Source organism: Meles meles, chromosome 19 (assembly GCF_922984935.1).
Source record: "Meles meles chromosome 19, mMelMel3.1 paternal haplotype, whole genome shotgun sequence".
NCBI lineage: Eukaryota > Metazoa > Chordata > Mammalia > Carnivora > Mustelidae > Meles > Meles meles.
In genome coordinates this window covers 296,062-323,423 of record NC_060084.1, presented here as the reverse complement: position 1 = coordinate 323,423, position 27,362 = coordinate 296,062, and the positions used below count along the sequence as shown (strand labels likewise).

Here is a 27,362-nt window from a genome sequence, read left to right as displayed (position 1 = left end):
TAGGATTCTCATCCAGGTTGGGGTGCTCAGAACTCTACACTGACGAGAGTATAAGCAGAATGTCTGGGGACCCAAGGGCAGAGCAAGGGTGGGGAGACAAGACTGGGGATGGGTGTGTGCTGGCTTGTCTGCTCCAGGGACACTGGCAGGCAGAGGACCCCAGGCCACGAAAGTTCCCGAGAGACGACAGCTGTCCTGGGGATTTGGGTTGGCCTGCCCCAGCCCACTGGGCCCAGCACCCGACCGTGGGGTCTCGACCGCAGGTGCCTGTTGGCCTGGCTCAGACCCAGGTCTGCCATCCTGAGACGTAGCCTAGAGAAGGTGTGTCCGTTCTGGACTCAGTTCCTCACGGAATTCCCCGGGAGACAGACCTGCAGAGCACCCAGGAAGCACCGACTGCTGCTGCTGTCTCCCGAAAAGCCTTCCCCCGGGGCATCCGCACACGGCTCCCATCGCTGGCCCCCCTCGTGGCTGCGCCCAACCCCCCCGCCTTGGTGGCAACTCAGGTTTGCCAGGGGCCCCTCCTCCCCTGGCAGATGCTGCCTGCGGCTGGGGCTGGGCTGCCTTCTCCTGTTCCGGGACGACACAGACCACAACGAAGGGCGCCCACAGGTGTTTCCCACCCAGAGAAAGATGCTTCCCGAGAGCCCTTCAGGCCAAGAGGTCCAGTCCCAGGTCCTGCCCAGCACTTGGCCCTGCAGAGCCTGTCCTGTCCTGGGGGTGCAGCCCCAGGGGGTCTGGGAGCTGGTCTCTGGGACAGTCCGGCTCTTGCTGGTCAGCAGGGGAGGGGGCTGTGCTTCTCGGGCCTCCACGCGGCCAGTGGGATGGTGAGCATGCACGCTGGGGGCTTGAGATACCGGTGGCCTCTTTATTGTGAGCGGTGTCAGCGGCTTCCTGGGGCATGTGACAGAGTGGACACTGGGCTGCAGATAGGCACTGACCCAGGAGGGGACACGTGGGGATGGAAATTGGCCAGGGGTCCCAGCATGTCCAGTGGCTACCACGCCAAGGGCTGGAGCAGCTCAGAGGCCCCAGACACAGGTGGGTGGGCCCCGGGCTCCAGGGAGAACGGAGTGATCAGTGCCGGATAGTAAACAGTACGGTTTCAAGCCACCTGGGTCCCACTGGGTGGGAGGCAGGGGGTGGGGACAGGCCCTCTTCTTGACCCTAACCAGACACGGGTGCTGGAAGCTCCTTGTCACAGCGACTGGGAAGCGAGAGAAACCACACCTGCCCTCTGCCGGGCCCAGGGTCCCCTCCCGACCATGGAGTTGCTGGGCTGTGAGGAGTCGTGTGCAGGTCCCAGGGAAGTCCAGCATCTGCTGCTCCTGCAGGGAGCCTCTCAGGCCTACTTCCTAGCGACGGCTGAGCTCAGCTCTATCCGAGGAACAGAGGTGTCGTGTCAAGTCCCTGGGGACAGATGTCAGGTTAGGGCAGGTGTGCGAGCTGTAGGGCCCCCCAGAGCAGGTGAGTCCTGGACGGTCCTCAGCAGGTCGCGTCCTCCTCTACTTGCCCAGGAAGCCCCGGGGCAGCAGCTCCACGTAGCTCAGGGCGCTCTGAAGTGACGTCAGGCAGTAGCCCTCCTCTCCGATCAGGTACCTGTGCGGGCGCGGGCACGGGCACGCCTGTCACCTCCGGGGGACGCACGGAGGCCCCCAGCACTTTGGAAGGGTGTTTGCCCTCATGGGGACATCTGGGGGACAAAGCCCTGGGTGCTGAGGTCCCCCAGGGGGTCTGTCAGGGAGGCTGGGCTGGAGGACAGCCCACTCCCCAGGCAGATGCTACTCAAGAGACGGCCGCCCAGTTCCTGTCGCAGCAGTACGCCAAGCAAGGGGTGGTGGAAAGGGGCTGGAAGAAGGGACCACGGGCTTCGTGTGCAGGTGGACCCCCGACCCGGGAGCACGCGCCCAGCGCCACGCCGGCCCAACGGCGGCCAGGGCTTCCTACCCCTCGTGGATGAACTCCTCCAGGGCTGCGCACTCTGACACCAACTGGGGGAGACCACTTCTCAGCACCACAAAGGACAAGATGGGCAGCAGGTCGTCGGCACCGCTGTTGGGCAGAGACCCAGCTGGCCAGTGGGCTCCAGGGGCCAGCACAGCCCCTCCATCCCCAAAACCCTGCAGCCCCCAGCTTGGCCTCCGGAGGGTCCTCGGCTTCCCCGCAGCCCTCCCCGCAGCCCTCCGCGCACCCCTCCGCCCGCCCGCGTGGGCAGTTGGGAGTGGACTCCGGGCAGCACCGGCAGCAAGGCCGCCCTGATCGGGAGCCACGTGCTGCGGAGCCCACGCCTGGCCAGGGAGATGCCCCCCAGGGCACGTGTGGGGACAGTCTCAGCCACACTGGCCTGCCCACACCTGTGGTGCAGGATAACAGAGGGGAGGGCCAGCGTCCCAGGCAGCCTGCCAACACCTGCGACCGGAGCCAGGCACCGGAGATCCCCCCCAAGAGGCATCTCGGGGAGCTAAAAAGGTGCTTAGGGAGGCCCATGCAGGATCCTAGCCCAAGGGGCCCACAGGTCGGTGGTCTCTGGGAAGAGCATGGGAGCAAAGACTTTGGCTTCAGTAGGACCACCCACCAGGAAGGCCTCGCCCACTGCGAGCTCCTGGTGGTGGCCCTGCCTGCACCGCCCTGGGCACTGCACACCCCCATGTGCAACACAGCCCTCGCTGCTCCTCAGATCCCCGAAGGAGAGAGGGCGTGTGGGACTGCGACTGCGACCCACGACACCTCAGCCCTACGACTCTTAACACCTGCAGCTACTTACTCCGAAGCCACATGGTCACTGGTGAAGGCGGGCCGGCCAGTCCAGCCCCGCAGCTGAGGTCCTGGGGTTGCTGGGGATGGAGGGCATCTGTCTCTCCGTGGGTGGAGCTCTGCCCTGCTCTGCCCTGCTCATCTCATGCTTAACTCTGGCTTCTGCCTGCCCATTATCTCCAGGCCCTTGGGGGTAGGTAGGTGCTAAAACCACCCACCAGCTTCAAATGACAAGTGTCTCCATTATAACACGGGTCCCTGGGGCAGGGTGGCGGTGGGCAGAGCCCCTGTAGGTGCAGAGGAGCTGCGAGCCCCAAGCGGGGACCAGGGCGAGAGGCTGCTGGCCCCGGGGGGGGGGGGTGCAGATGAGACAAACAGAAGCAGGCATCAGAGACGCGGCTAGAGAAGATCCCTGCCCCCCACCTCAGGGTGGGGGCAGGGATGATCGGGAACCCCAGGTCCGGGGCTTCGCACAGGGGCAGGCTCCATACTGAGGCTGGGGCTGTTTCCCCACACGTGCTTCTGGGACAAGCAACCCTAAATTTCACCGGATTAGCTGGTGGTTCCTAACTTCTAAGAAGCCCTGCCCAGATGGGCAGGAACGTGTCGTCCACGGGGGCTGGAGCCCGAGCCCCTGCTGGAAATGGGCGCTCTGCGGGACAACAAGCTCCACAGAGCTCACTGTAGCAGCAGGGACCCTGGGGCCCCAAATCCAGATGGGAACCTGCGTTCTGGGTGCTGGGGGCAAGACGGGAGGGCTCTCCCCGACCCCAGGTCCCTGCAGGCATCCCCCACATGCTCAGTGCCCACCCCAGGCTGTGAACTTTCGGGACTCACATGGCTGTGGCACCGAGCAGGGGTCTGGCCTCAGGGGCCGCCTCCTGGGCCCGGCAGTAATCCTCGGCACAGGCGCAGATGACCCGCAGCACGCGCACTGTGGCACAGAAAGGCGGCTTCACGAGAGGGCTGAGTGGAGCCGGTCCCAGGCCCAGAGGCCACAACAGCTCCCAGGCACCCAACCGTCATGTCACGGGGAGCTCGGGAGAACCAGAAGCTCCCTCCCGAAGCTTGAGCCCTCACATCGCTTCTGTCCCGGGAGACACACCCCCAAGTGACAGGAGGAGAGAGGTCTGCTGCTCGGGGCCCATAGAGATTCCAGGTCAGCCTCTGGGATGGGGTCTTATCTGACCACGTTCCCCCTCCCCCCTCTGGAGCGCAGCCCCTCACCGATGCACTCTAGCTTCTTCTGCGGACAGCTTTCCAGCACCAGCAGGCCCAGCTCTTGGGCTGCCGCGCAGTAGGGGTAAGCCCCGGCTCCCGAGGCCTCCAGGTCCCGGGGGAGGAGCTTCCTGGGAATGCCTATGGCGACCGGCGACGCATTCCTGTAGAGTTCCATGCTCCTGCTCAAGGCGGCCTCACGGAGGCGGTGCACGCTCCTGGAGCAGAGAGAGGCTGGGTTCAGCTGGGCGCGGGCGCTGCAGGGGGGTGGTGTGGCACCACGGGCCACCGGGAAGCATCTGAGGAGGGCTGGAGAGTACAGCAGCGGCGGGAAGTGTGCCCAGGGGTCCTGGAGTGGAAGGCCCTATGGGGGTCTGGAACCGGGGTCATACCTATAGAGCGCCAGCAGCAGGGGCCAGAGCGGAGAGAAGAAGGGCTCCTCGATGCAGGCCAGGCATCGGTCCTTGGAGGCGGTTGCATTCAGGCCTTCGAAAGCCAGGAGGGTCAGCGAGAGCAGCCTGTCTGCCGGGAGCAGAGCCCGCACGATGGCACTGTGGGGACGGCTGAGCCCTGCCGCCCCAGGCTGGCAACCCCTGGAGGTCATCCCTAGCCAGCCTGGGTGCCCGGGGAGGGGGCCCATACCCGCTCCCTCCTCTCCCACTCCTGGAGCCAGCCTCAGTGTGGACAGCACCGCAGGGTTCTGGCTTGGTGGGCTGGGGCTCTGCGTGAACCTCCCTCCACTCCCCTCAAGCTCCCCACTTCCATGTCCACGGGCTCTGCGGTCGGAGCACCCAGGAGCTCACAAGATCATGCCTGGCTCCCTAAGGAACTAAGAAGACAGGCTGAGAAAGGACAGCGTCTTTCTGAAGGGGTTTGAACTCCAAACTGCATGAACCTGTTAGACATTGAGAAGTATATTTAAAACAAGACCCGAGGCCCACGGAGATGGGAGGCCCATCCTGGTGACCTTGGAAGGCATTCCAAGCCCCTGTTGGAACTCCCTTGCTGGTTTTTAGAAAGCCCTAGAAGCCTTCCTCCTTGGAAGGGACCCGGGAGTCTCCAGCCACCCTGGGCACCAACCCTCAGGGAGTCCACACACTCTCTCAACATGGAAAAGGCCACCGTCACCAGAGCGCACACGTCTGATGCTTCTTAGTTTGGAATGACCTGAGTCTAACCCTGTGGGCCAGCCAGGACCACCTGGCGGCCAGAAGACCTGACTGCAGACCCTTCCCCAAACAGAAGGCTGGAACAGACCAGGCCGCCCTTCCCGGGGCAGCCCAGCGAGCAGACAACCCAGGATCGGGGGAGACCTCAGGCCCGCAGCCGGCTCCAGCTGCTCTGAGAGCAGGGCACCTGCCTGTCTGCTAAACACGGAGTCTGCCCCAGAGAAGGGGGACAGAGAGAGCTCTGCAGACCAAGCCCAGCGGGCCGCCTACCAGAGGAAAGCCTGTCCTCCCGAGGGCCCAGGCTTCAGAACTGGGGCGGCTCCCTCCCCCGCCCCCCGTCCTGTGGGCACGCTGGCCCTCACCGATGGCGTCGTGTATGTCCTTCACGGTGCTCTTCAGCTGCTCCTGCAGCGGCTCCTTCTTCAGCCCCGCTGTCTGGGGCTCCGGCGGCCACCCTCGCCCCCGGCCCCACCCCTCAGAAGTAGCCAAGAACTGTTCGAGGTCCTCAAAGGAGCTATCTTTGCCCTGCGCACCGGTCCAGCTGTGAGCCAGGGGCGAGGAGGGCCCCGCGGGGCTGCTATCTGGCCCTCCCTCTGGGGCGCGGGCGTGAGGAGGGGGCACAGGGGGACTGGCGTGGGTTCCCTCTGGGGGCTGCGGGGCCGGGCCGGGCTCTGCAGGGGAGAGCATACAGTAGAGGCTGTGCGAGGGCCGGAGTCGCCGGCTTCCAGGGGCCAGCAGCCCGTCGGCGTCCGGGGGCAGAGCGCAGCAGCCGGCGGGGGAGGCGGCGCCCACAGCAGCCCTGCTGACGAGGGGGTACAGCGTCTGGTACACCGCACACTGGAGCTTCTTCAGGAGCTGCGAGATGGGGTGGTCGGGGATGCTGCGGCACAGGGAGGGGGAGGGGGTGTGCGCTGGGGCCAGGCCCTCACCTGCCGTCCACCTGCCAGCTGTGGGGCCCCAGCGCACGCCTCGGAGAAGCGGCTCCGTGGCTTCCTTGGGAGTGAATGTGGCTGATCAAGCCGGACCCACCCCTCTGAGAAGGACGAAGGTGGCCGCTAAAAGACCAGGAGGGCGGCTGGCTGGGATGTCTGCAACCCCAGCCCTGAGAAGGGAGCCTGCGAGTGTCCCGTACGGCACCCCCGATCTCCTCCTCTCTCTTTTCTGAGCCTGTCGTCTGCCTGCCGTTAGGGCCGACAGGACGGAGGGAGGGGGGAAGGCCCTGGTACCTGAGCAGGTGGGAGACCAGGCTGGTCACTAGCGACAGGTCCCCTGGGCTTTTCTTGAGCCGGGCCTTCCAGTGCTTCGGCCAGTCCTACGGGGCAGGAGACTTTGGAGGGCGTGGCTGGGTCCCTGCACGCATCCCCACCAAGGCTGCCCCCAAGGAGACCAGTGCCACACTGCCCATGCTCTCCCCGGGGCGTCGGGAAGACCCAAGGCCAACGGGCCCCGGGAATAGCAACCCGTGGCAGCCCCGGCCGCAGCTCCCGGCACTCACGTGGTCTTGCTCGTACTCGAGAATGGCGGTATAGAGGGCCCGCTGCTCCCGCTCCTCTGGGGTCAGGGCGACTTGACTGCAGAACCTCCTGGGGAGGAAGACCCAGCCCGGAGCCTCAGGGCTTGGGGGGGGCAGCAGTCCCCACCAGTCCTCTGGGCCGCCCCTAGACCCATGGGAGGGGACGCACCTGTTGGCTGCCTCCTGCAGCCGCAGCCGGCGCTCCTCCATCTTTCTGTGCAGCTGGGGCAGCGGAGTCAAGGCTGTGGCTGGTGGGCACCCCCCGCCACTGGCCAGCACTGAGTTCCCGGGCACCGGGGAGGTATGGTCAGGCCAGGTGGGGCAGGGGAGGGGGCAGGCCCGAGGATGGGAGCTCACTCGGGGAATGAAGCCAGCCCCAGCCGATGGGAAGCGGGAGAAGAGCCGCGGGTGCCACGAGGAACAGGAGGGCCTGTGCGGAGGCCGGCAGGGCGGGAGCCGTCCCTCCAGGACTCTCTGAAGCGAGACAAATTCCGTCCCCACCCCAAAAGCGGCACCTTCACTTCCCGCCTCACCCCTTCTCCCTCAGCTCGGGACACCGGGGATGGAGAGAAAGGATACTGTCTCCTCCCGGGCTTTGGCGATCACCAGGTTCTCCAGCATCTGTCGTTGCAGAGACAGGGTCTAGGAAGGGAAGGAGAAAATAAGGCCCTACTGCTTTCCCACCACCAAGCCAGACCCTCCCTGGGACCTGCTCACCAGGGAGGTCTTCTGCACGGCCTGGCTGGGGTCCAGACGGGCCATCCGTGCCTCGTAGGCGGCCTTCAGCTTCTGGTTCTGCAGGGACGCCTCCTCCAGAGGTCTCAGCGCCCTGGGAACAGCGACAAGCTGCGGCCCAGGCCCCAGGAAGCTCTGGAAGCCTCTGGTAACCTGAGGACCCTCCTGACCAAGCCCTGAGACCAGAAGGTGAGCTGGTGGTGCGGGGGGAGGCAGGCAGGACACGAAAAGGAGGACTGGGGTGGCCTGGGAGCCCTGCCGACCTGGGCCCGCAGCAGCGAAGATGTCTGACTCTTCGAGAGAAGGCAGACATCGTGCTTTTTGCAGAGGAGGCGTGCGTGTCTGGTAACAACATGAAACTGTCTAAAGGCATTGTGCGAGCTGAACAACTAGATGAGCTTGCCACCCATTAAAGAGAGAACCGTGTCTCCTCGGTAGGAAGAGCCACCAAAAGCCACCCCACCCCCGCGCTGAGTCTTCGGGTTTTGCAGTGGGGGAGGGTCCGCTGTGAGGGCTCCAACTGCAGGAAAACTTGTCCTGGGATGGAAGTCTCCTGCCTGGTCCTGCCCTGAAACCCCACGTGCGGAAGTGAGGTGTCTGGACCCTTGCGGTGCCTGTGGCCCCCGACGGCTGGCAGCAGCAGGGCCAGGAGCCAGCCCTTGTCTGTCTTAGTGGGGGTTCTTGTATGTGACTGTGTTTCCTCAGTTCCAGAAACTTCTATCCTGTTAGCTCTTCAAATAATGCCTTTCCCACTTTCTTTCTTTTCCCAGAAGTCCAATAATCTTGTTAGATCTTTGACCTCCCTCTCAGACTTTCTTTTTTCTCTCCCTCTCTGAGTCATTCAGGGGGTCTACTGACCCTGTAACCAACTCACTCATTCTTCCCGCCGTTACGTCTGGTCTGTTAGAAAACCGACCGCTCCTTTCCGTGCACACGTGTGCACTTGCAGCGCAGGAAACGCTGTGTTGTTACTGTTTTCAGTGAGTTTTTAAAAACAATTTTGGTATTTTCTTTTATTTTGTTTCTACTTGGTTCTTTATTTGCTGGGTCCGATTTGACAGTTGTTTTGTCCCCTGACACTATTTTCAAACTTGCTTTTTCCTTCTGTGACTGTACAGAGCAGGACGGTCTCACGCAACGTCTACTAACTGCCTGGACTTGCAGGCTGTTTCCGCGCTTACTCTCTACGCTCCTGGTGTCTCTCTGGGCTTGCGCGTCTCTGACTGGGTGACACTCACGCACACGCTTCTGTCCAAAGGGGATTTGCACGCTTTTGTCAAGCACGAAGCTATTTCCATTCTCGGGCCCCTTTTAACAAAAACCACCCTGGTTAGCTCACGTTGCCTGGACTTCAAACCCAGGCTCAGCCCACCTTCCGTTTTGCCCTCTCTTACTTCTTAGAACCTTGTGACTCGACCACCTGAAGCTTCTGGAAGATCTCGGGCGGCAGAAATGGAGATAGTTTCCCCCCTTCATCCGAGTACACCCGGCGATGTCGACTGGTGGAGGAGGGGCCCGGAGCAGCCACGGGCACGGCCGGCTTCAGGTGTGTTTTCCCTGCAAGATGCACACAAGCAAGGGGCATCTGGAGTCCAGCGCGCCACAGACATGTGGATTTGGGGGGGGGGGTGTCCGAGGGAAATCGGCTGGAGACGCACCGAGCTGGGCAGCTGTCGACTGGGCCCTCTCCAGACACTGCTCAGCCAGTTTCAGCATCTTTGAGGTGTCTGGGGCCACAGAGTCTCCACCTTCTGGGGAGCAAGAGACAAGAAAACTGATCACTATCACCTCTGTCGCTAAACAGAGTCTTGCTGAAATAAAAACAAGCCCATTGTCTCCTTACCTCTGACCCCTCTGCTGGCCTAGCCCCCCCTCATCTCTTCCTCCGGGGGTCGCCCCGCCCCCTCCTCATCCCTGACCTCTAGGTCACCTCACCTCCTCTTTCTGATCATCTGATGGGGGTTTACTTCCGGATGCCGCTGGGCTCCCAGCTTGGCCAGCCCAGCATCTAACTGTCCTGTCATCCCGGACGTCACCGCGGCTGGACTATCAGAGCCCCTCCTCTGCCTTTTCCCAGCAAACGCTTTCCTTGTACTTACAGCCTCTCCTCACGGTGGGCCTTGGAGGGACCACGTACCATTTCCCAGACACAACTTCACCACCGATCTCCTGTGCTCTGGCTGTGCCTGAGCCGCCCCTGGCCCCTGTGGGGGGGCTCCTGTTCTGTGTTCCCTGCTGGGGCCAGGGGCGGTCCCTCTCGTCAGGAGGTACAGGCTGTAGGAGCGGCCTCTGAAGGTCTTCCCTGGACCCCACCAGCCCTCGTTTCTGACCCACTGTGCTCCCATCACAGCCGGCCTCTCACCGCAGCGTTTTAGCCCTCTGACCCCCATGGAAGCGCCTCTCACTTCCACCCGCACATTGAGCCCCTCTCGGAGGGCTCCTCCACCTTTCAGGGTCTCTCTCTTCCAGAACACCGCGCCCCTCCCCCGGGTCTACTGCCGCGCCCCCGCCCAGGCCTCCGTCTTGCAGTGCCCAGAGCTCTGCTAAGCTCACTGCCTCTCTGGGGCAGCTCTGATTCTGGTGCCTCCCACGTCTCCCACAGCCACCCCGGTGCTCAGCACCTGAAGCAAGCGTGTCATGATGCAGCTCTGTGCGTCCCACACAAGTCTGCTCCCGCCACCCCCCCCCACCATCCCTCTGCACCTCACTGTTCCCCCCAGAAGTCCATTGCCCCCCCACCCCGCCCAGCAGCGGCCCCCTGTCTCCACCCCCTGCCCTGCAGCCAGTGGCTCACTACCCCCCCAAATCTGTGAGGTCCGCCTTCAAAGAACATCCCCAAGCCCTTTGCTCCTTCTGCGCGCAAGCGGCCCTATCACCGCCGCCCTCCCTGCGAGAAGCTCCTGGAGGCTCAGCTTCCACGCCGGCCTCTCTCCCAGCCTCTACCAGCCTCCCCTACACCGGAGCGGCCCCAACTCCACGCAAGGCCACGACTGCCCCAACTGCACCCCGCCCCCGCTCCCGTCGCCGAGGCTCTGCACTTCCGTCTGCTGGGAGCGTGGCCCCAGCCCCTGGCCCTTCCACAGCTCACTCCTCCCCGGGCTAGGGCTGCACGTCGGGGTCTGGTCAGGCCCCATTCCGTCCCACCCTGACAGCGCCCTCTCTTCCTGCTGGCGCGACACGCCCGCGCCCAGTCGCCTTCCGCGAACGCCGCGGGTCGGACACCCCCGGCCCGAGCCCCGCAAGCGCGACGCTGTCCCTCATCGGTCCCGCGGCGAGGAGGGAGGCCGTACCTTCGGCGGCTTCCGCTTCTTCCAGCAGCGCCTGCGAGATGTAGCGCACGCTCCGCAGGTACTCGGCGTACGCCTCCTGCGCGGGGACCGGCCGCGGTCAGGCCCGCCTCGCGCCCCTGCGGGCTCCTCCGCCGCTTCCCCGGGCCGCTCCTCGGGCTGGGCCGGCCCTGCGCACGGAGCGTCCCCTCCCTCGACCCGGGGCGCCCACCGCGGCCCCAGCACGGCAAGGACGCAGGGGCCCCGCCGCACGTGTCCTTCCCGGGCGACGGGGCTCCGGTCCGTGGCTTGAAAACGCCACAGCCTCGCCGGGAGGCTCCCGCGGGCCGGAGTCACGTGCGGGCGCTCCCGGCCCCGCTCCCGACCCCCGAGCCCCCGAGCCCCCGAGCCCCGAGCGCGGACATCGCCAGTGCGGGGCCGGCCGGGCCGCGAGCCGGAGCGCGGGTCTCGGGCCCACAGCTCCGCGGCAAGGACGCGGCGGGCTCGGAAGCGGCTTCCGGCGCGGGGCAGCTGCGGCCCCAGAAACCGGGCCGTGGAGGGCGGCGCGGCAGCGGGAGGCCGTTCCCGGACGCGGCCTTCGGAGCCCGAGCAGACCGCCGCGCGGACGGCCCGCCGGGGGCCGGAGCTGCCCAAGGTCACGGCCGCCGCCCGCGCCCCGCGCCCCCGACCGCGCCCCCGGCCCCGCCCCCGCCCGCCGCCGCGGCCCCCGCCCCGCCTGGCTCTGAGGCGCCTCACCCGGGGCCGGTTGCCGGTGTCCAGCTCGATGGCCCCGTTGGCCAGCTTCATGGCGCACTGCAGCGGCTTCACCGCGCCGTCCCCGGCCGCAGCGGCCATGGCGCCGGGCTGGGGAGGCCGTAGCGGTGACAGCGGCGGCGGCCCAGGGCGGGACAGGCGGCCCCGACCCCGGAACGCCGCCCGCGCGGGAGCCGGCGCCGCCCGAGCCCTGGACCGCCGGAAGGGGCGGGGCCGGCGCGGCGGCACTTCCGGCGACGACGGCCGCACCCCCCGTCGCTCGACTCGCCGAGCTCCCGAGGCTGGAGGGGCGGCGGCGCCCGCGTAGCCTCACGGAGTCGCCGCGAGCGCGTAAGTGGAAGCGTCGCCCCCGCGCGCCACGTCGGGGACATGCCCGACGCCCGGGCCCTGCCGCGCCGCCGCCCGCTCTCCCGGCCTTTCCCTTCGCCGCCCCGCCCCTGCCTCACCGGCCCGCCCCGCTTCCAGGGCGGCGAACGGGGCCGAGCGCCGGAGTCCAGCTGAGCGGACGCGCGGGGTTCGGGGCGACAGGCCGGACCGGCCCACCCAGCGGGGGCCGGCGGGGCGAGCGGAGCCGAGCGCAGCCGAGCCGGGTCGAGTACGGCCGAGTGGAGCCGAGCGGGGCCGAGCCGAGCCGAGCGGGGCGGAGCGCCGGGGCCGGGCTGCAGCCGCGGCCGCCGCCATGAAGCGGGACCGGCTCGGTCGCTTCCTGTCTCCGGGGGCGGCGGGGCCGCGCGGGGGCTCCGGCGGCGGCAGCGGTCGGACCCGAGGCCGCCCGTCCCGCAGCGGGCCGAGCGTGGACGAGGCCGCGGCCTTGGTGGCGGCGCGGCTGGGCTGGGGCCTGGCGCGGGCCCGCGGGGACCCGGGCGAAGACGGCGCCGACGAGGCAGGTGGGTCGGGCCGGGGCGCCGGGCGGGGGGCGGGCGCGAGCGGGAGCGGGAGCGGCGGGTCCCGGGCCGGAGCCCCCCGCGCGCGTCCTCGGCCTTCGTGCGGGGCGGGGGCCGCGGTGCCGGCGGAGACCCTCGGCTGCGGCGGTGGTGCGCCGGGGCCGTCCTCCCGCGCGGGCGTCCTGTGGCCCCGCGCACCCCGCGCCGTGCGCCTGCGGCCGCCGCGCTGCTCCCCGTGAGCCGCGTTTGGCTTCTGGCTGGTGCAGAGGACGCTCGAGCGTGCGGGGCCAGGCGGCGGGGGTCCTTTTCGCGGGTGAGCAGAGTTCCGGCGCGCGCCCGTGTGTGTGTGCGCGGGCCCGTGCGCGCGCGCGCCCGTCTCGCCCTCTGGGACGCGCGGGCCCGGGAATCCCGCCGCGGTGAAGCGGGACTGGGTGCGCGTCCTTGACTCAGGTTCTCACTTCGCTCGGATGAAGGGAAGGAGAGCTGTCGGGTCACATGGCAGTTTTCCTTTCAGTTTTAAAAACTTGGGGGGCGCCTGGGGGGCTCCGTGGGTTAAAGCCTCTGCCTTCGGCTCAGGTCATGATCTCAGGGTCCTGGGATCGAGCCCCGCATCGGGCTCTCTGCTCCGCGGGGAGCCTGCTTCCTCCTCTCTCTCTGCCTGCTGCTCTGCCTGCTGCTCTGCCTGCTTGTGGTCTATCAAGTAAATAATAAAAAATCTAAAAAAGAGACCCCAGATACAAACTCGGGCGTATGTGTGGTCGGTTAATTTACTACAAAGGAGGCAAACACATACAATGGGGAAACGACAGTCTCTTCCTCAGTAAATGGGTATTGGGAAACTGGACAGTCACATGCGAAAGAAAGGAAACTAGGCCCCCAACTTAAATCAGAAACGAAAATAAACTCGAAATGGATTTAAGACCTAAGCGTGAGACCTAAAACTATAAAACTCCTAGAAGAAAACACAGGCAGTAAATTCCTTCTCCTCAGTCTTGGCGATAACTTTTTAGACTCAACACTGAAAACAAAGGTAACAAAAGCAAAACATAAGTAAGTGCGACTACATCAAACTGAAATGCTTCTCTACTGCAAAGAAAGCCAGCAACGACTGAACTTGGGGAAATACTTGCCAACCACATAACAGAGAAAAGACTAACATCTAAAATATATGTATTTAGAGCTAGTGCAATTCAAAACCACAACCCAACTGAAAAAAAGGCAGCAGGGGAGCCTGGGTGGCTTAGTCCGTCGAGTGTCTGACTTGACTTCGGCTCATGAGCTCAGGGTTGTGGGGTCCAGTCCAGAGCCAGGCTCCCCACTCAGTGGGGCGTCTGCCATCTCCCTGTCCCTGTCTCTATCCCAAACAAACAGGTCTTAAGACAGACAAAAAGGCAGATCTAAACGGTGGTTTTTCAGGACAAGCCCTACGGGAGCACGAGTGTGCAGGAGCTCACCATCAGTCCGCACCAGGGAACGCCCGTCAGCGCCACGACAGCCGCCGCCCCACGCCTGCCGAGGAGGCCGGTGCTGGGAAGGCGGAGAGAAGGGAACCCGCGGGCGCTGCTGGTGGGAACGTAAACTGGCGCAGTCTCTGAAAGTTCCTCGGAAAACTACACCTAAAACTGCGGGGGTGCCTGGGTGGGGCCGCAGGTTGAGTCTGACTCTTGCTTCAGCTCGGGTCACGGTCTCAGGGTGACGGATACGGAGCCCAGGGTGGAGCCCAGGGTCCCTGCAGCTCCCTGCTCAGCCGACAGTCTGCTTCTCTCGGTCCCTGGGACCCTCCCCTGCACACGTACTCCTCGCTGGGAAGTGTGAGTGGGGGCTTGCTGTCTCGCTAAAATACATACACAGACTTTTCATTTTATTTTTAAAGATTGGTTCATTTATTGGACAGACAGAGATCACAGGCAGGCAGAGAGGCGGAGAGACAGGAGGAAGCAGGCTCCCAGCGGAGCAAAGGGCCCGATGCGGGGCTCGATCCCAGGACCCTGAGACCATGACCTGAGCCGAAGGCAGAGGCTTTAACCCACTGAGCCACCCAGATGCCCCTGGGCTCTCTTATGTTACATTAACCTGTCTGTTTTTGTGTTATTAGTGTACGGTTTTGGTTACTGTAGTTGTGTAATCTATTTTGAAATCAAGAAGTGTGATGCTTCTGGCTTTGTTCCTCTTTTTCAGGATTGCTTTGGCTATTTGGGGTCTTTTGTGGTTCTATATAAATGTTAAGATTTGTTCTGTTTTTGTGAAAAATACCATTGGAATTTGATCAGGATTCCACTGGATCTGTAGGTGGCTTTGGTAGCGTGAACATGTTAATGGTGTTCTAGTCCTCGAGCACAGAATATTCATTTATTTGTCTCCAGTTTATTTCGTCGATGTCTAGTAGTTTTCAGCGTATAGGTTTTTCACCTCCTTGTTAAAGTTATTCATAGGTTTTGTTATTCTTTTTGATGCATTTGTAAGTGGGATTGCTTAATTTCTTTTTCTGATAGTTCATCGCTGATTTTGTGTCCATCAATTTTACGGAATTTGCGTTCCTAGCATTCTTAGACTCTTTTGATGGAGTCTTTAGGGTTTTCCATAGATAGCACCATATTATCTGCAGATAGAGACAGTTTTTTACTTTTGTAATTGGGTATTTCTTATTTTTCTTGGCTAATTGCTCTAAGGCTTCTGTGCTATGGTGAGTAGAAGTGGTGAGGATGGGCATCCTTATCTCGTTCCGAACCTTGAGAGGAAAGCTTTCTGCTTTTCACCTGTGTGGATGATGGTAGTTATGAGCTTGGTACCTGTGCCCTTTATTGTGTTGAGGTACGTTTTCTTCTATACCACTTTGTTCAGAGTGTTTCTCACGACGGCATTGAGTTTCGTCCGAAATTTTCTGCATCTGCTGAGATGCTTTTGTGAGTCGCATCCTTTGTTCCGTGAACGTGTATCACATGGTTGGTGAGTGTCGGACCCTCCTTGCAGCCCTGGGGTAGATCCCACTGGACCATGGTATATGAGCGACTGAATGTATTGTTGAATTTGGTGGGCATTTTGGCAGCTGTGTTCATCAGGGATATTGGCTTGTCATTTTCTTTTCTTGTGGTGTCCTTGTCTGGTTTTGTCATCGGGGTAATTCTGGCCCTGTTGTAGAAGCACTCAGAGTTCTTTGAGAGGTTTTCTGGACCGTAAGGCCCTCCATTGAGCACATTCCCCCAGAAGGGCTTATGTTCAGCCGGGAGCCCAGAGCCAGAGCCTTGCCTTTGGCCCAGATGCGGGCTTGTGTCTAAGGCGTATGTATGGGGAAGCTCCGTGGAGGGTTCTTCTTCACTCGGGGAGCTTGGAGGATGGCAGGACGTGGGCCTCACCTCCCCTGGGGCCATGTTGCTCGTTTCCCGGGAGCTTGTGTCTTCCATGCCCTGTGCAGCGGGCAGCCTCACCTGCTGACTTACCGTCTCCTGTGCTTGCCCAGGAACAGGCCGGGCTCTTGCCATGGGGCACTGTCGCCTCTGCCATGGAAAGTTCTCCTCCCGGAGTCTCCGCAGCATTTCTGGCAGGGCCCCTGGGGAGAGCTCAGACAGACCCCCGCCAGGGGAACGCGTTTTCCTCCGGGACTTCCAGCATCTGCTGGGGGTGGCTGTCCACCAGGACCCAGCTCTGTCTCAGTTTGTCTGCAAGAACTGCCACGCCCAGTTCTACCAGTGCCGTGGCCTCCTCCAGTCCTTCCTGCAGAGAGTCAACGTCTCCCCGACAGGCCACCGGAAGACGTGCACAAAGTAGGCTCCTCCTCCATTCATTTGGTGGGCGTTGGGGACCTAAGCTCCCTGCATGCTGGGGAGACGCGGCACGCCTAGAGCAGCAGACGTGTTGGTGTGAGGGAGACGGACAGACATGCGTGGGGGAGGTGAAGGCCACAGAGGGCTGCGCGTGAGGAGACAGGAGGGAGCCGTTGGAAGAGGAATTTCAGACTGCGTGTGGGAGAGGTGGCCTGTGCAAGGGGTCTGGTGAGCCTGCGTCTTGTTCACTGCCAGCCTGACTCCTGGCCGTGCTGATCCTTTGCAGGGTTGGTGCCAAGCCCCCGCCAGGGGCAGAGGAGGGAGCGTGTTTGGGTGAGTGTGCCCCTGGTGTGTGGTGTGTGGGTAGGCTCCAGGTGGGCTGGGTGCTGACTGGCCCTGGGTGTGGCATCTCTCTGCCTTTCCTCAGTGGACCTGATCGCTTCGAGCCGCCAGGGCCTACGCGACTTGGTAGCATGGGTGCATGGACACGCGGCCAGCTGTGGGGCCCTGCCTGACCTCCAGAGGACGTTGTCCTCCGAGTACTGCGGTGTTATCCAAGCTGTCTGGGGCTGTGACCAGGGCCACGACTATACCATGGACGCCGACTCCAGCTGCGGGGCCCTCCTGCTGGACAGTGCACTGGCCGTCAAGTGGACATGGGACAAGGAGATGGCCCCGTGGCTGACCCAGCATCGGGCGCCCAACCCCACTGGGGCTGCCCCTCAGAGTTCCCAGGGCAGAGCAACCACAGCTCCAGCCGAGACCGAGACGCTGCCCAGCACCGACCTGGCCCAGCCCCCTTCGGATGTCAGCCCCGTAGGGCCTGGGCTGGGCCCCCCACCTCAGCCAAGTTTCCCCTCAAGTGGGGCCCCAGGTAGGAGGCTCTCGTGGGCTGTTGGACCAGGATTCCTAGTCTTGAGCCGGCCAGGGCCCTCAGCAGAAAGCGGATGTCTGCGTTGTTGTGGACCGTGGTCATGGTGTTGTACGCCGCGGCTCTGGGAGAAGCGACGGAGTCGGCCTTAGCATCTCCTGGGCACTCAGCACCAGGGAGGGGTTAAGGACTCTGTTACAGCAGTTTCTGTAAAGGCATGCTTGTCTGCCGTCCGGTCTTCCTTGCTAAGCCTGCTTGGGGCCAGGGGGCTGAGGGAGGCAGAAGAATGGGGTCCTTGTTGTGGGACCTGGGGGAAGAGGCAGCTGCTGCCTCCAGGGCTGTTTCGGGCCGGCTGCGGGTCGTTCTCTGGGTCTCAGCCAACATCCCTGTGACACCCTGTGGGACTGGCCTAGACGGGCTCCTCTGCCAGCTGGCCAAGAGGAGACACAGGGCCCTTGTTTGGGACCCCGTCCCACTGTGCTGTGGTCGGGGTGTCGCTGTTAGTGGACTTTGTGCTGGGGCGGCGGGGCTGGCCTCCTGCTGCTTGCAGCCTCCGTTTGTGCACCTGAGCTCCCCAGGGGAAAAAAAAGTGTAGCTGCCCAAATAGTTCAGAGAGAGAGAAGGGCACAGATGCTGGGAAGGGAGACGGGAATTGTGTCAGAGGGTTCTTAGAACTGCTTTTTTTTCCCGACCGTGTGCATGCAATACTCTGATAACAATGATTTTTTTAAATGTCCCGGAACATCCACAAAGTGCAAGTCATCCCACCCCGAAACGACTGGATCTGAAGCTCTAGGAAGGGCTGGGCTTGCTGATGTGGGCTGTCGGCTAGGGTTTCCGATGCCTGGTGCTGCTCATGCCTGTGCTGGGTGTGGGGTGGCCGGTCTGGCTATGCAGGGACCTTATGGGGAATGGGACTGGGAGGTGGGTGGGATTTGAGGTTGAAGGACCTCAGGCTCCCCGCAAGGAAGACAGGTGCATGCCTCCTTTCTGGGGAGCACTGCTTGCGCTCCGTGTTGGTAACAGGAGCCTTGTTCTTTGTTTCTCAGGGCGGTTGGGTGAGAAGCAGGTTCCATCTTCAACCTCGGATGATCGGGTAAAAGACGAGTTCAGTGACCTTTCTGAGGGGTGAGAGAAGAGTGGGTTTAAATAGCCTAAAATTCCTCCTTGGAAAAACCAAACTCCGCCAACCTGTGTGCTCCCTGCTTGTGTCCTGGCCAGGACCCTCTCCTTCTCTTGGTGGGAAGGAGACGAGTGGCCGAGGGTACTTCCAGGCTTCTTGTTTCTGATCCAGGGGGTCCCCCAGACCTGAGGATCCGCAGGAGGAGCACAGCCAGGGGGGTGTGGAATTAGAGTACTGTGGTCGCTCTTTCGCTGTTGCTGGCTTGTCTCCTTCAAGGCTGTGGTTTTGTGCCAGCCGTAGATGTTACTGGAACAGGCGAGGTCAGTCTCTGGCCCTTTGTCCTGACATGATTGTGACTGGGGGCAGAGGTTCTGTGCAGGAGGACCAGTCGCTCCCAAAAGGGCACTATCAGGGACTGTTTGCTCCTGGGGCCGCCTCCTGCCTGTCTGCTGAGAACCCCTCATGGGGGCAGCCGCACGCCAGCCGGCCTTCACACGCTTTCCCCTTCCGCTGTGACTGGAACGCAGATGTACCCTCACACACACGAGGAGGAGGACAGTATGATTTTTGGCTCAGATCTAGTGGGGTGTCAGTGCAAACGACTGAGGTCGCGGAAGAACTGAGGTGGCTGTGCTGAAACACGTCCAGGACCAGCAGTGGTCGCAGGCTGTCCTGTAGGCCACCAGCCAGCCTGGAGTCTCTTGTCTGGACGCGTGGCAGCCTGCAGGGGAAGGCCGTGGTGTACCAGCCTGTCTGTGTCCGCTGTCCTGCAGAGACTGAATTCATGCTTTAGGCTAAAGATCTTTTCCTGGCTTCCGTGACCTTGGCCGTGGCCGGCAGCTGGCACACCAGCTGGTAGGTGCTCACGGCTGTGGGAGCAGGTGACTCCTAGTCCGGAAGTCCGCTCCCTGAGGAGCTCGCTCTTTGAGGTCTCCGTGTGCTACCGGGCCCTGCAGAGGTTCTTTCCAAGTCCAGGGCCTGGTGTGAGGGGGGCGTGGCTTCTGGGGGATCCTCCGTTTTCAGTTTGCTGGCCTCCCTTTTTGTTAGGAGAGGAGCTCAGAAATGGGGGGATTTTTAGGGTTCTGAGGCCCTGTTAGGAGAGCAGAAACCCGGGGTCTGGAGGTCTGATGGTTTCCGGGACAGGAGGTGCCTCTGGGTTAGTCATACTCCGCAGGCCTTTGCTGAAGGTTCCCTCGTCTTCCCTAGGGACATCCTGAGTGAAGATGACAATGATAAGAAGCAGAATACCCAGTCCTCGGACGAATCCTTCGAGCCTTACCCAGAAAAAAAGTAAGGGGGGCAGTCTTGTTCCATGTCCCTAGGGTGTGGGAATGGCGTGGCTGGGTAACCTGGAAACCCGCGTCTGCCTGGTAGGGTCGCCGGGTGGGAGTGGTTGGGACGGAGAATGAAGGCTCCTACTTCCTGGTCTGCCCTCGCTCAGCGCACGTTTCCCGCCGCTCTGACGACCCTAGCCCAGTACTGTGTGGCTTCAGAGTGAGCCGGAGGCCTTTCTTAGTTCAGTGCTGAGACCTGGTCTGTGCGTCATGTGGGAGTGGCAGGGCCTGTGGATGTGACTCAGCATCATCTGGGAGCTCTCTGCGCTCCCTCCGCCGCCCGGTTTCCTGCAGGAACCTCGACCCTGCACTTCTTCCCGCTGCTTTGCTAAGGCCCTTGCAGACTCAGGGATCCAGCCCTGCAGTTGCTCTCAGCTCTGCCTCTGGCACTGATTGCTACACCACTTCCCTGTAGAGTCGCCTCTGTGGCCTTGTCTTGACCTTTCCTTTTTCAGGGATTTGTGTTTTCTCTCAGGATACAGGGTCCTGGCAGGGAAGGCTGATGTGTCCTTGGGTCACTTTCCTCCCCGCCTTAAGCGCAGGAACACCGAGAACACCGGCAGTGGGCCGCTGCCGCACTTGGTGTTCCTGAGTGTTTCACGGTCGAGTGCGGACCGGAAGCACCGTACCATCAGCCAAGAAAACGCAGCACCAAGATTAAAGAGCAAACCTGGCTTCCTTTTTTCATTTGAAAAATTCATTTGAAAAATTTCATTTGAAAAATTTCACATGGCTATGGAAAAAGAAACAGAAGCCAGGCCCTGCGGGAGGGGGACCAGGTAGCAGTGGGCTGGCCACAGAGACACTCGGACCTGGGGGCCACGTGGTTCCTTGGGTGCTACTATGTGAGTCACAACTGGAAACCTAGGACAGGGCCTCTGAGTAGCCCTCGTCCATGTGACTTTGTTTTAGCAGACATGTGGGTCCCCTTAGCTGGGACTGAGTCACCCAGGTGCCCCCCATTCTATATTTGTAAATGTGCAGCGAACTCAGCGGCATCGAGTACGTCTATAGTGTTGTGCAGCCGTCAGCGCCATTTCTCAACTAAACTGCTCCCGCTAAGTGACGACCTCCCCCTTCACCTCTCCCGGCCCGGCAGCCGCTAATCTCGTTACATCAGGGTACCGCATGGAAGTGGAAATACGTTTTTGTCCTTTTTGATAGGATTCTTTTATTTAACGTAATGTGTATCAGAACTTGGTTCCTTTCTATGACTGAATATATTCTGCTGTTTGGATAGACCACAGGGTGTTGATCCATTCATCTGCCATTTTGGGTTGTTTCTACCTTTTGGCTGTCGTGAATAATATGAATACTGGCCTACAAGTGTCTGTCTGAGGGGCGCCTGGGTGGCTCAGCTGATAAAGCATACAACTCTTTTTTTTTTTTTTTTTAAGATTTATTTATTGGACAGACAGAGATCACAAGTAGGCAGGGAGGCAGGCAGAGAGAGAGAGGAGGAAGCAGGCTCCCCGCCGAGCAGAGACCCTGATGCGGGGCTCGATCCCAGAGCCCTGGGATCATGATCCGAGCCGAAGGAAGTGGCTTAACCTAACTAGGCGTCCTATTTTTAATTTTCTGTGGAACATCCGTACTGCTTTCCACAGTGGCTTTTTTCTTTTTTCTAATCTTAGTATTGTTAACACAGTGTTATATTAGTTTCAGGCATATAATATAGTAATTCAAACCTGTTTTCCTCTTTAGTATTCATCCTCTTGGGCGTGAAGTAGTACCCATTGTCATTTTGGTTTGCATTTCCTTAGTGATTAGTGATGGTGGACATTTTTTAACATGCTTATATTTTTTGAGAAATGTCTATTTAAGTCTTTTGCCTTTTTTTCCCTTCAGATTTTGAAAGTTTCTTTTCTTTTTATTTATTCTTGCTCATTTTTAAATTGGCTTGTTTTATCTTTATGCTGTTGAGTTGTAAAGTACATTTTCTCCCATTCAGTGGATTATCTTTCTCATTCCCTTGATACTTTCCTTTGGTGCACAAAAATTTTTAATTTTAATTTTGAAATCCAATTTACCTGTTTTTACTTGTGTTGCTTTGGCCTTTTTTTTTTTTTAATCTCTGTGTTCAGTGCGGGGCTCAGACTCACAACCCCAAGATCAAGAGTTGCACGCTCTGCTGGCTGAGGCAGCCGGGCGGCCCGAGCTGCTTTACCTTTGATGTAGTCCAGAGACTGTTGCCAAATCCAAGGTCATGTTTTCATCCAGGAGTTTGATAGTTTTAGCTCTTACGTCTTTGATTCACTGGAGTTAATTTTTGTATGCGGCGTGAGTTCGGGATCCAGTTTCGTTCTTCGGCCCACGGACATGCAGCTCTCCCAGCGCCATTTGTTGAAGGGACCGTCCTTTGCCCAGCGACTGGTCTTGGCACGCTTCTCCAACAATCAGTTGATTTTTCTTGTGAGGGGTATATTTTTGGGCTCTCAGTTCTCTTCATTCAGTCTGTATGTCTGTTTTTCTGCTCCTACTGCACTGTTTGGATTACTGTAGCTTTATACTAAATTTTGGAATCAGAAGTGTGAGTCCTCCAGCTTTGTGTTTCAGATTCATCTAGCTGCTCAGTAACCCTTTAAATTCCATGTTAAGCTTAGGATTGCTTTTTCCATTTCTGCCAAAAACACCACTGGGCTAGGATTAGGGATTGAATCTGTAGCTTTGGGAGTATTGCCATCTCGGTGTATGAGTCTTTCATCTTCTGGGTTAATTTTAATTCCTGTTATTTTTCATGCTAGTGCAAATGAATTATTTTTTGTTTTGTTTTGCATCATTCATTTTAAGAACTGGTTTTTGTGTGTTGATTATGTACCCTGCAGCTTTGCTGAATCTGTTTATTTTTGTGTGGATTCTTCAGGGTTTTCTACGTAGGAGATCATGTTATTTGTGCATAGAGGTAAATTTTTTTGGTAATTTAGATCCCCTTTCTTTTTCTTGCCTGATTGCTGTGTCTAGAACTTCTAATACTATATTGAACAGCAGTGGTGAAAATGGGCATCTTTGTCTTGTTCCTTTTTTTTTTTTAATAGGTTTTATTTATTTATTTGACAGACAGATCACAAGTAGGTAGCGAGGCAGGCAGAGAGAGAGGAGGAAGGAAGGAGGCTCCCCCCCGAGCAGAGAGCCCGATGCGGGGCTCAATCCAGGACCCTGAGATCATGACCTGAGCCGAAGGCAGAGGCTTTAACCCATTGAGCCACCCAGGTGCCCTTGTCTTGTTCTTGATTACGGGAAAGCTTTCAGTCTTTCACAGCTGAGGATGATGTTAGGTATAGGCTTGTTGCATAATCCCCTAAGAAGTTCCTTCTGTTTCTGACAGTTTTCTTTAAATGTTTGGATCTGAAAAACAAAATGGACATTTCTCTTTATATACTTTTTTCAAGATTTTATTTGAGAGACAGCATGAGCAGAGGGAGGGGGAGAGGGAGCAGCAGATTCCTGCTGAGTGTGGAGCCGGAGGCAGGACTCGATCACAGGACCCCGGGATCATGACCTAAGTCAAAGGCAGACGTTTAACCAACTGAGCCACAGGCACCCTGTGTCTCTTTAAATCTTCACTGGGCCCCACGGGGAGATTGGTGCATCTGAACTGGTCTTTCAGGGACCTGTCAGACTGAATAAAAGGTCCCTACTGTCCACGCTGGCCCCAGCAGCGGGACTGAGGGGCAGCGATGGAAGCTGGTGGGGCAACACCGCGCTCTCCCAAGAACACGCATCTCCCTCTGAGCCCCCGCCTGGTGGCTGGGCACCTCCCATCAGGTTCCAAAACCAGTGATTCTGATCTTCTCTAGCCTGGTGGTGGTTTTGTTGGAGGGACTGACCCCTAAAGCTTCCCCAATCCATCATTTAACATGATGTCTCCAAGTAGTGTTTGGTTTGATGTTCAGGGAGTGAGGTTTGAGTCCTGACGAACCACCCGTCCCTGCCCCCTGCCTTCCCGAGGCGGTAGTGCAGAGCCTCTGCCTTTGCGAGGGGTTGGTCTAGCTGTGGTGGCTAAGGTCAGTTTGAAAGCCAGCCAGTGAGCACTGAGACTGAAACGGGTTGCCATGGAAGCCTGGGGGAAAAGCCCACCTGTCCTGTTTGAGGAGAGAGGGGCATGGAGACCAGTGAGAGTACGTGCGACAGAGATCCGAAACGGCACTGAGTCTGACTGCTGCTCCTTCCGCCCGTGGGGTTTTTTTGCCCCCCTCATAGGGTCTCTGGCAAAAAGAGTGAAAGCAAAGAAACCAAGAAGTCTGAAGAACCAAAAACTCGAAAGAAACCTGGCCCCAAGCCGGGCTGGAAGAACAAGCTCGGCTGTGAGAGGTGAGGGCCTGGGTTGGGGGCCGCCCTGCCCGTGGGGGCAGCGGCCCCACGTGTGCTCTGCCTTGCAGGGAGGAGCTGCCCACCATCTACAAGTGCCCGTACCAGGGCTGCACGGCTGTGTACCGAGGGGCCGACGGCATGAAGGTAAGCAGGGCGTTGCCCCGGGGCCACGGGTTACCTCCTGTGTGTGGCCGACCAGGAGGGCCCAGGTTTCTGGAGAGCCGGGCGTAGCCGTGTTCCCGGGGCCTCACGAGAGCCTGGGCGGCTAGAGAGCGGAGCAGCCAGGGGCCAAGAAGTGAGCCTTCCACTCCTGGGAAAAGCACCCACTTCTGGTTGAGTGACGGATGGTTGGGTCTCTTCCTTTGAGGGTGCCGTGTAGGGCATGCGGGAGGCATGTGCTGTGTGATCGGGGGTGACTGTCCTGGCCGGGGCCCTCAGGGTCTTGCTGTCCCTCCCGCAGAAGCACATAAAGGAGCACCATGAGGAGGTCCGGGAGAGGCCCTGCCCCCACCCTGGCTGCAACAAGGTGTTCATGATCGACCGCTATCTGCAGCGCCATGTGAAGCTCATCCACACAGGTGCGCGCCCTGTTCTCCCACAGGCTTGCCTGTGCTGTCCCCTCGGGTGGCCGACGGGGGCTGGACGCCCTTCGAAGATGCCTGGGGCTCTGTCTTGGTGCCTTGAGTGAGGGTCGTGCGTAAGTGGCGTGGGACTGACGGTGAAGAAATCCCAGTGCCTTTCAGCAAGTTTATTGTGGTGGGGGTTTTTGTCATTACTTTAAAAAAAAATGACATTTATCACGTGCTTTTTGGATTGTAAAAGTAACCCATGCGCATTGTAGCAATTGTAGAAACGAAGCACCGAGATGGTAAGCGCCCTCCCTCCGCACTTGCGGGTCTGTCTTCCCGTTGGTTCTCGTTTTGTGTGTCTTTTTCTGTGTGTTTTTGAGTCCTGTGGGGCGCGGCCGTGTAGTGGGCCTGTTCCCCAGGGCCTGGCGCCTCGGGGCTAGGGTTGGGGGGTACGCTCTGCTCGCATGTCCCGGCCGCTTCAGCCTTCAGACCAGTGGTCTGCAGAGGCTCCCTGCGCCCGGCGTGGGCGGTGCCTGGCCCGAAGGTGGTGTGCGGGCTGTGCTCTGGTCTGCTCAGGGAATGAGACCTGCCGGCACAGACTCCGGAACTGCCGGGTCAGGGAACGCGGTGTGCGCAGGGCTTTGGGCTGGTCTTCGGGGGAGGGGGCCTGCCGTGCTGGGACTGAGGCCAGAGGAGCGCCGGTAGCTTGGTGTGAGTGAGGAATGGAGCGTTGTCCGCGCTGGTTCCTGAGCTGGACCTTTGTTTGCGCTGGGGGCGGGGGAGGTACAGGGCGCCTGCTGGTCCTTTGCTCCTGGAGGGTCTCTCTGGGCTGCCCGCGGAGCTGAGCACACGGCCTCCGCCCCCATCCCGTGGGCCCCAGGTGCTCTCGGATGTCCACAGGCTGTGGGGGTGCTCCCTGAGCCTAGCCCACTGACCTTTACGATTCCAGGCTTGAAGCCCCTCTGGTTGCAAGAACTTGGGAAACTCAGGCCCTCGACCCCTCTGGCTTTCCAAGCCAGTTGCTCTGGGGACTCCTTTTCCCTGTGAGCTGGTCAGTCTCTCGCTCTTCTCCCAGAAGGCGGCTCTCCCTTGAGTGGCGGGGTTGGTTTTGCCAGTCTGCAGGTCCATTTCCGGGGTATTTGGGAGGATCTGATAGTTACCTAAGTGTGTTTGTGGGATGACGTGAGCCGAGGACCCTCTTCTCTCCCCACCCATTCTCCGCACCCACGTTACAGCTCTGGGCCCATGTGCGTTTATTCGTTTGGACGCCCCCCTCTGATGACACGGCCTGGGCCACCTGTGTCAGAAGCCCAAGAACGGTGTGCGCGGGACTCCCGCCGCTGCAGCTGCTGTCCCGTGTTGGCATCACCCCTTTAAAAGATCCACGGATTTTGTGTCCGTTTATCCCTAAACAGAAATTGTGCTGGTTTTTCTTGAAATGACTTACTATAGAGTCACACTTTACTTTTTTTACCCAGAGTTGTCAGTTTTATTGTTGAGCAAATCTGTTGGTTGGTCTCACTGTGAAACCATTTTTCCTACGTTTTTTGCTCTTGAGCCGCCCTGGACATCTGACACAAATAATTCCCTCAAATTGGGATGTCATGTTGTATCCCAGTTCAGACCCTAACCATTAGCAGTTTCGTTTTTTTTTAAAACACCAAGAGGGTGGACTGTGAACTTGGAAGGGTGCATGGTACCCAGTAGGGGAGAGAGCCAGTCGGGGTGGGTGTTTGCAGATGGAACGGCAGTGAGGAAGAGGCACGTGGCCACCACCCCAGGCACACGTCCAGGAGTAGAGCTGACTCTTGGATTTTTGTTCAAGAGTCCAAGAAATGTCTTTGCTAAGTGGATATCCCCCTCCCCTGCCTTGGACCCAGTACGGGGACAATTCTTAGAGCACTTGTAATCAGTGAAGCTTTAGTGATTGGGATGTCCTCTGAGAATTTTTGCTTGAGTAGATCTAGAGTTTCTCTTTTCGAAAACAGGCTTCACCTGTGTACAGTAGCTGGCAAAGTCTCAGCCAGGTGACGTTTTTAAGCACTCTCAACAAAAAGCTTTACATTAGAAGTTTTCATCTCTCAGTAAAACTGGGTCTGCACGGCCCCTTGCTTGGGTCCCCGAGCTCCGTGGGAGGGCCAGGTGTTTCTCGGGCGGTGCTCACTGGGTCTCTGGCCCGCAGAGGTGCGGAACTACATCTGTGATGAGTGCGGACAGACCTTCAAGCAGCGGAAGCACCTTCTCGTCCACCAGATGCGCCACTCGGGAGCCAAGCCTCTGCAGTAAGTGTGGGGAAGGGCACCTTCTCGCGGCCATGCCGGCGCCCACGCCCGCGCTCACCTGACCCTGTCCCCCAGGTGCGAAGTCTGCGGCTTCCAGTGCCGGCAGCGGGCATCCCTCAAGTACCACATGACTAAGCACAAGGCTGAGACCGAGCTGGACTTTGCCTGTGACCAGTGTGGCCGGCGGTTCGAGAAGGCCCACAACCTCAATGTGCACATGTCCATGGTCCACCCTCTGACGCAAACCCAGGACAAGGCACTGCCCCTGGAGCCCCCGGCTGGGCCCGTGGAGGGTCAGGCCGTGAAGCCCGAGCCCACCTGAGCACAGGCGCCTACTGGGGCTGAGACGGCTCGGTCGTCCCTCACACAGCCTGATGGCGTGGCTTGGCTCGCTCGCTCCCTGGAGCCCCATGCCGTACCCCACCTGTGCGTCACGAGGGCACCGCTCTGCCGTGTGGCGAAGGCGGGCCCGGTGTGCAACTCACGTAGCCTTTCCAGCCTCCACTCTGGGACCAGCATTTCCTACAGACACTGGTGACTTGGGGCCAGATGGATTTTAAATAATTGATTCCTGTTCCCCACCAAAGCAATCAAGGAGATTTGTAATCCACTTTTTAAGGCAAAAGCTCCATGTTATGCTTGTAATAAATTATTTACAACAGAGCTGGCTGTGCACTGCGCAGGGTCCGGTCAGAAGAGCTCGGGCTCCCCGTAGAGGTCCGCGTCGGGCGCCCCCTGCTGTCTGCTCAGGAGGGCGGCGCGCACTTCCGGGTCCCAGTCCGCACTCGTGGCCAGCAG

General features: G+C 59.9%; 3 protein-coding genes across 12 annotated transcripts in view; 1 reads left to right on the top strand and 2 right to left on the bottom strand.

Annotated features, from left to right (window-relative positions):
- Window positions 1-848: 848 nt before the first annotated feature.
- On the bottom strand, window positions 849-11,634 carry VPS9D1 (VPS9 domain containing 1). 4 transcript variants are annotated; one of them, XM_045987474.1, is made up of 16 exons: window positions 11,412-11,634; window positions 10,680-10,755; window positions 9,048-9,140; window positions 8,784-8,946; window positions 7,372-7,483; window positions 7,234-7,296; window positions 6,824-6,876; window positions 6,637-6,724; window positions 6,368-6,453; window positions 5,504-6,021; window positions 4,365-4,494; window positions 3,982-4,190; window positions 3,592-3,688; window positions 1,948-2,052; window positions 1,514-1,599; window positions 849-1,410 (listed from the first exon to the last, which is right to left on the bottom strand). In XM_045987474.1, the coding sequence occupies exons 1-16, from the start codon at window positions 11,508-11,510 to the stop codon at window positions 1,403-1,405; spliced, it is 1,986 nt and encodes a 661-aa protein (XP_045843430.1). In that variant the 5' UTR covers window positions 11,511-11,634; the 3' UTR covers window positions 849-1,402. The 4 variants fall into 4 exon arrangements, 3 of the variants coding, with proteins under 3 accessions (XP_045843430.1, XP_045843429.1, XP_045843431.1); XR_006816181.1 differs by lacking the exon at window positions 849-1,410 and adding an exon at window positions 2,765-2,834 and having other exon boundaries at window positions 1,563-1,599; XM_045987473.1 differs by having other exon boundaries at window positions 849-1,599.
- Window positions 11,629-27,224, top strand: ZNF276 (zinc finger protein 276). Of its 2 annotated transcripts, XM_045987476.1 has the most exons (12): window positions 11,629-11,759; window positions 11,895-12,316; window positions 15,771-16,074; window positions 16,361-16,407; window positions 16,502-16,948; window positions 17,995-18,073; window positions 19,275-19,358; window positions 23,603-23,713; window positions 23,782-23,857; window positions 24,174-24,291; window positions 26,465-26,564; window positions 26,640-27,224. In XM_045987476.1, exons 2-12 carry the CDS (start codon window positions 12,109-12,111, stop codon window positions 26,884-26,886), a joined length of 1,821 nt encoding a protein of 606 aa, XP_045843432.1. In that variant the 5' UTR covers window positions 11,629-11,759; window positions 11,895-12,108; the 3' UTR covers window positions 26,887-27,224. The 2 variants fall into 2 exon arrangements, with proteins under 2 accessions (XP_045843432.1, XP_045843433.1); XM_045987477.1 differs by lacking the exon at window positions 11,895-12,316 and having other exon boundaries at window positions 11,686-11,759.
- The window catches only part of FANCA (FA complementation group A), a 63,572-nt gene continuing 58,754 nt past the window's right edge, over window positions 22,545-27,362 (bottom strand). For 4 of the 6 annotated variants that reach the window (XM_045987471.1, XM_045987467.1, XM_045987469.1 and 1 more), the window contains one exon: window positions 22,545-22,747. In XM_045987471.1, coding sequence (XP_045843427.1) covers window positions 22,634-22,747 — 114 coding nt within the window. In that variant the 3' untranslated portion in view covers window positions 22,545-22,633. Of the gene's footprint in view, window positions 22,748-27,221 lie in introns of those variants that run through there. The other 2 variants (XM_045987468.1, XM_045987470.1) reach the window with 1 other exon arrangement.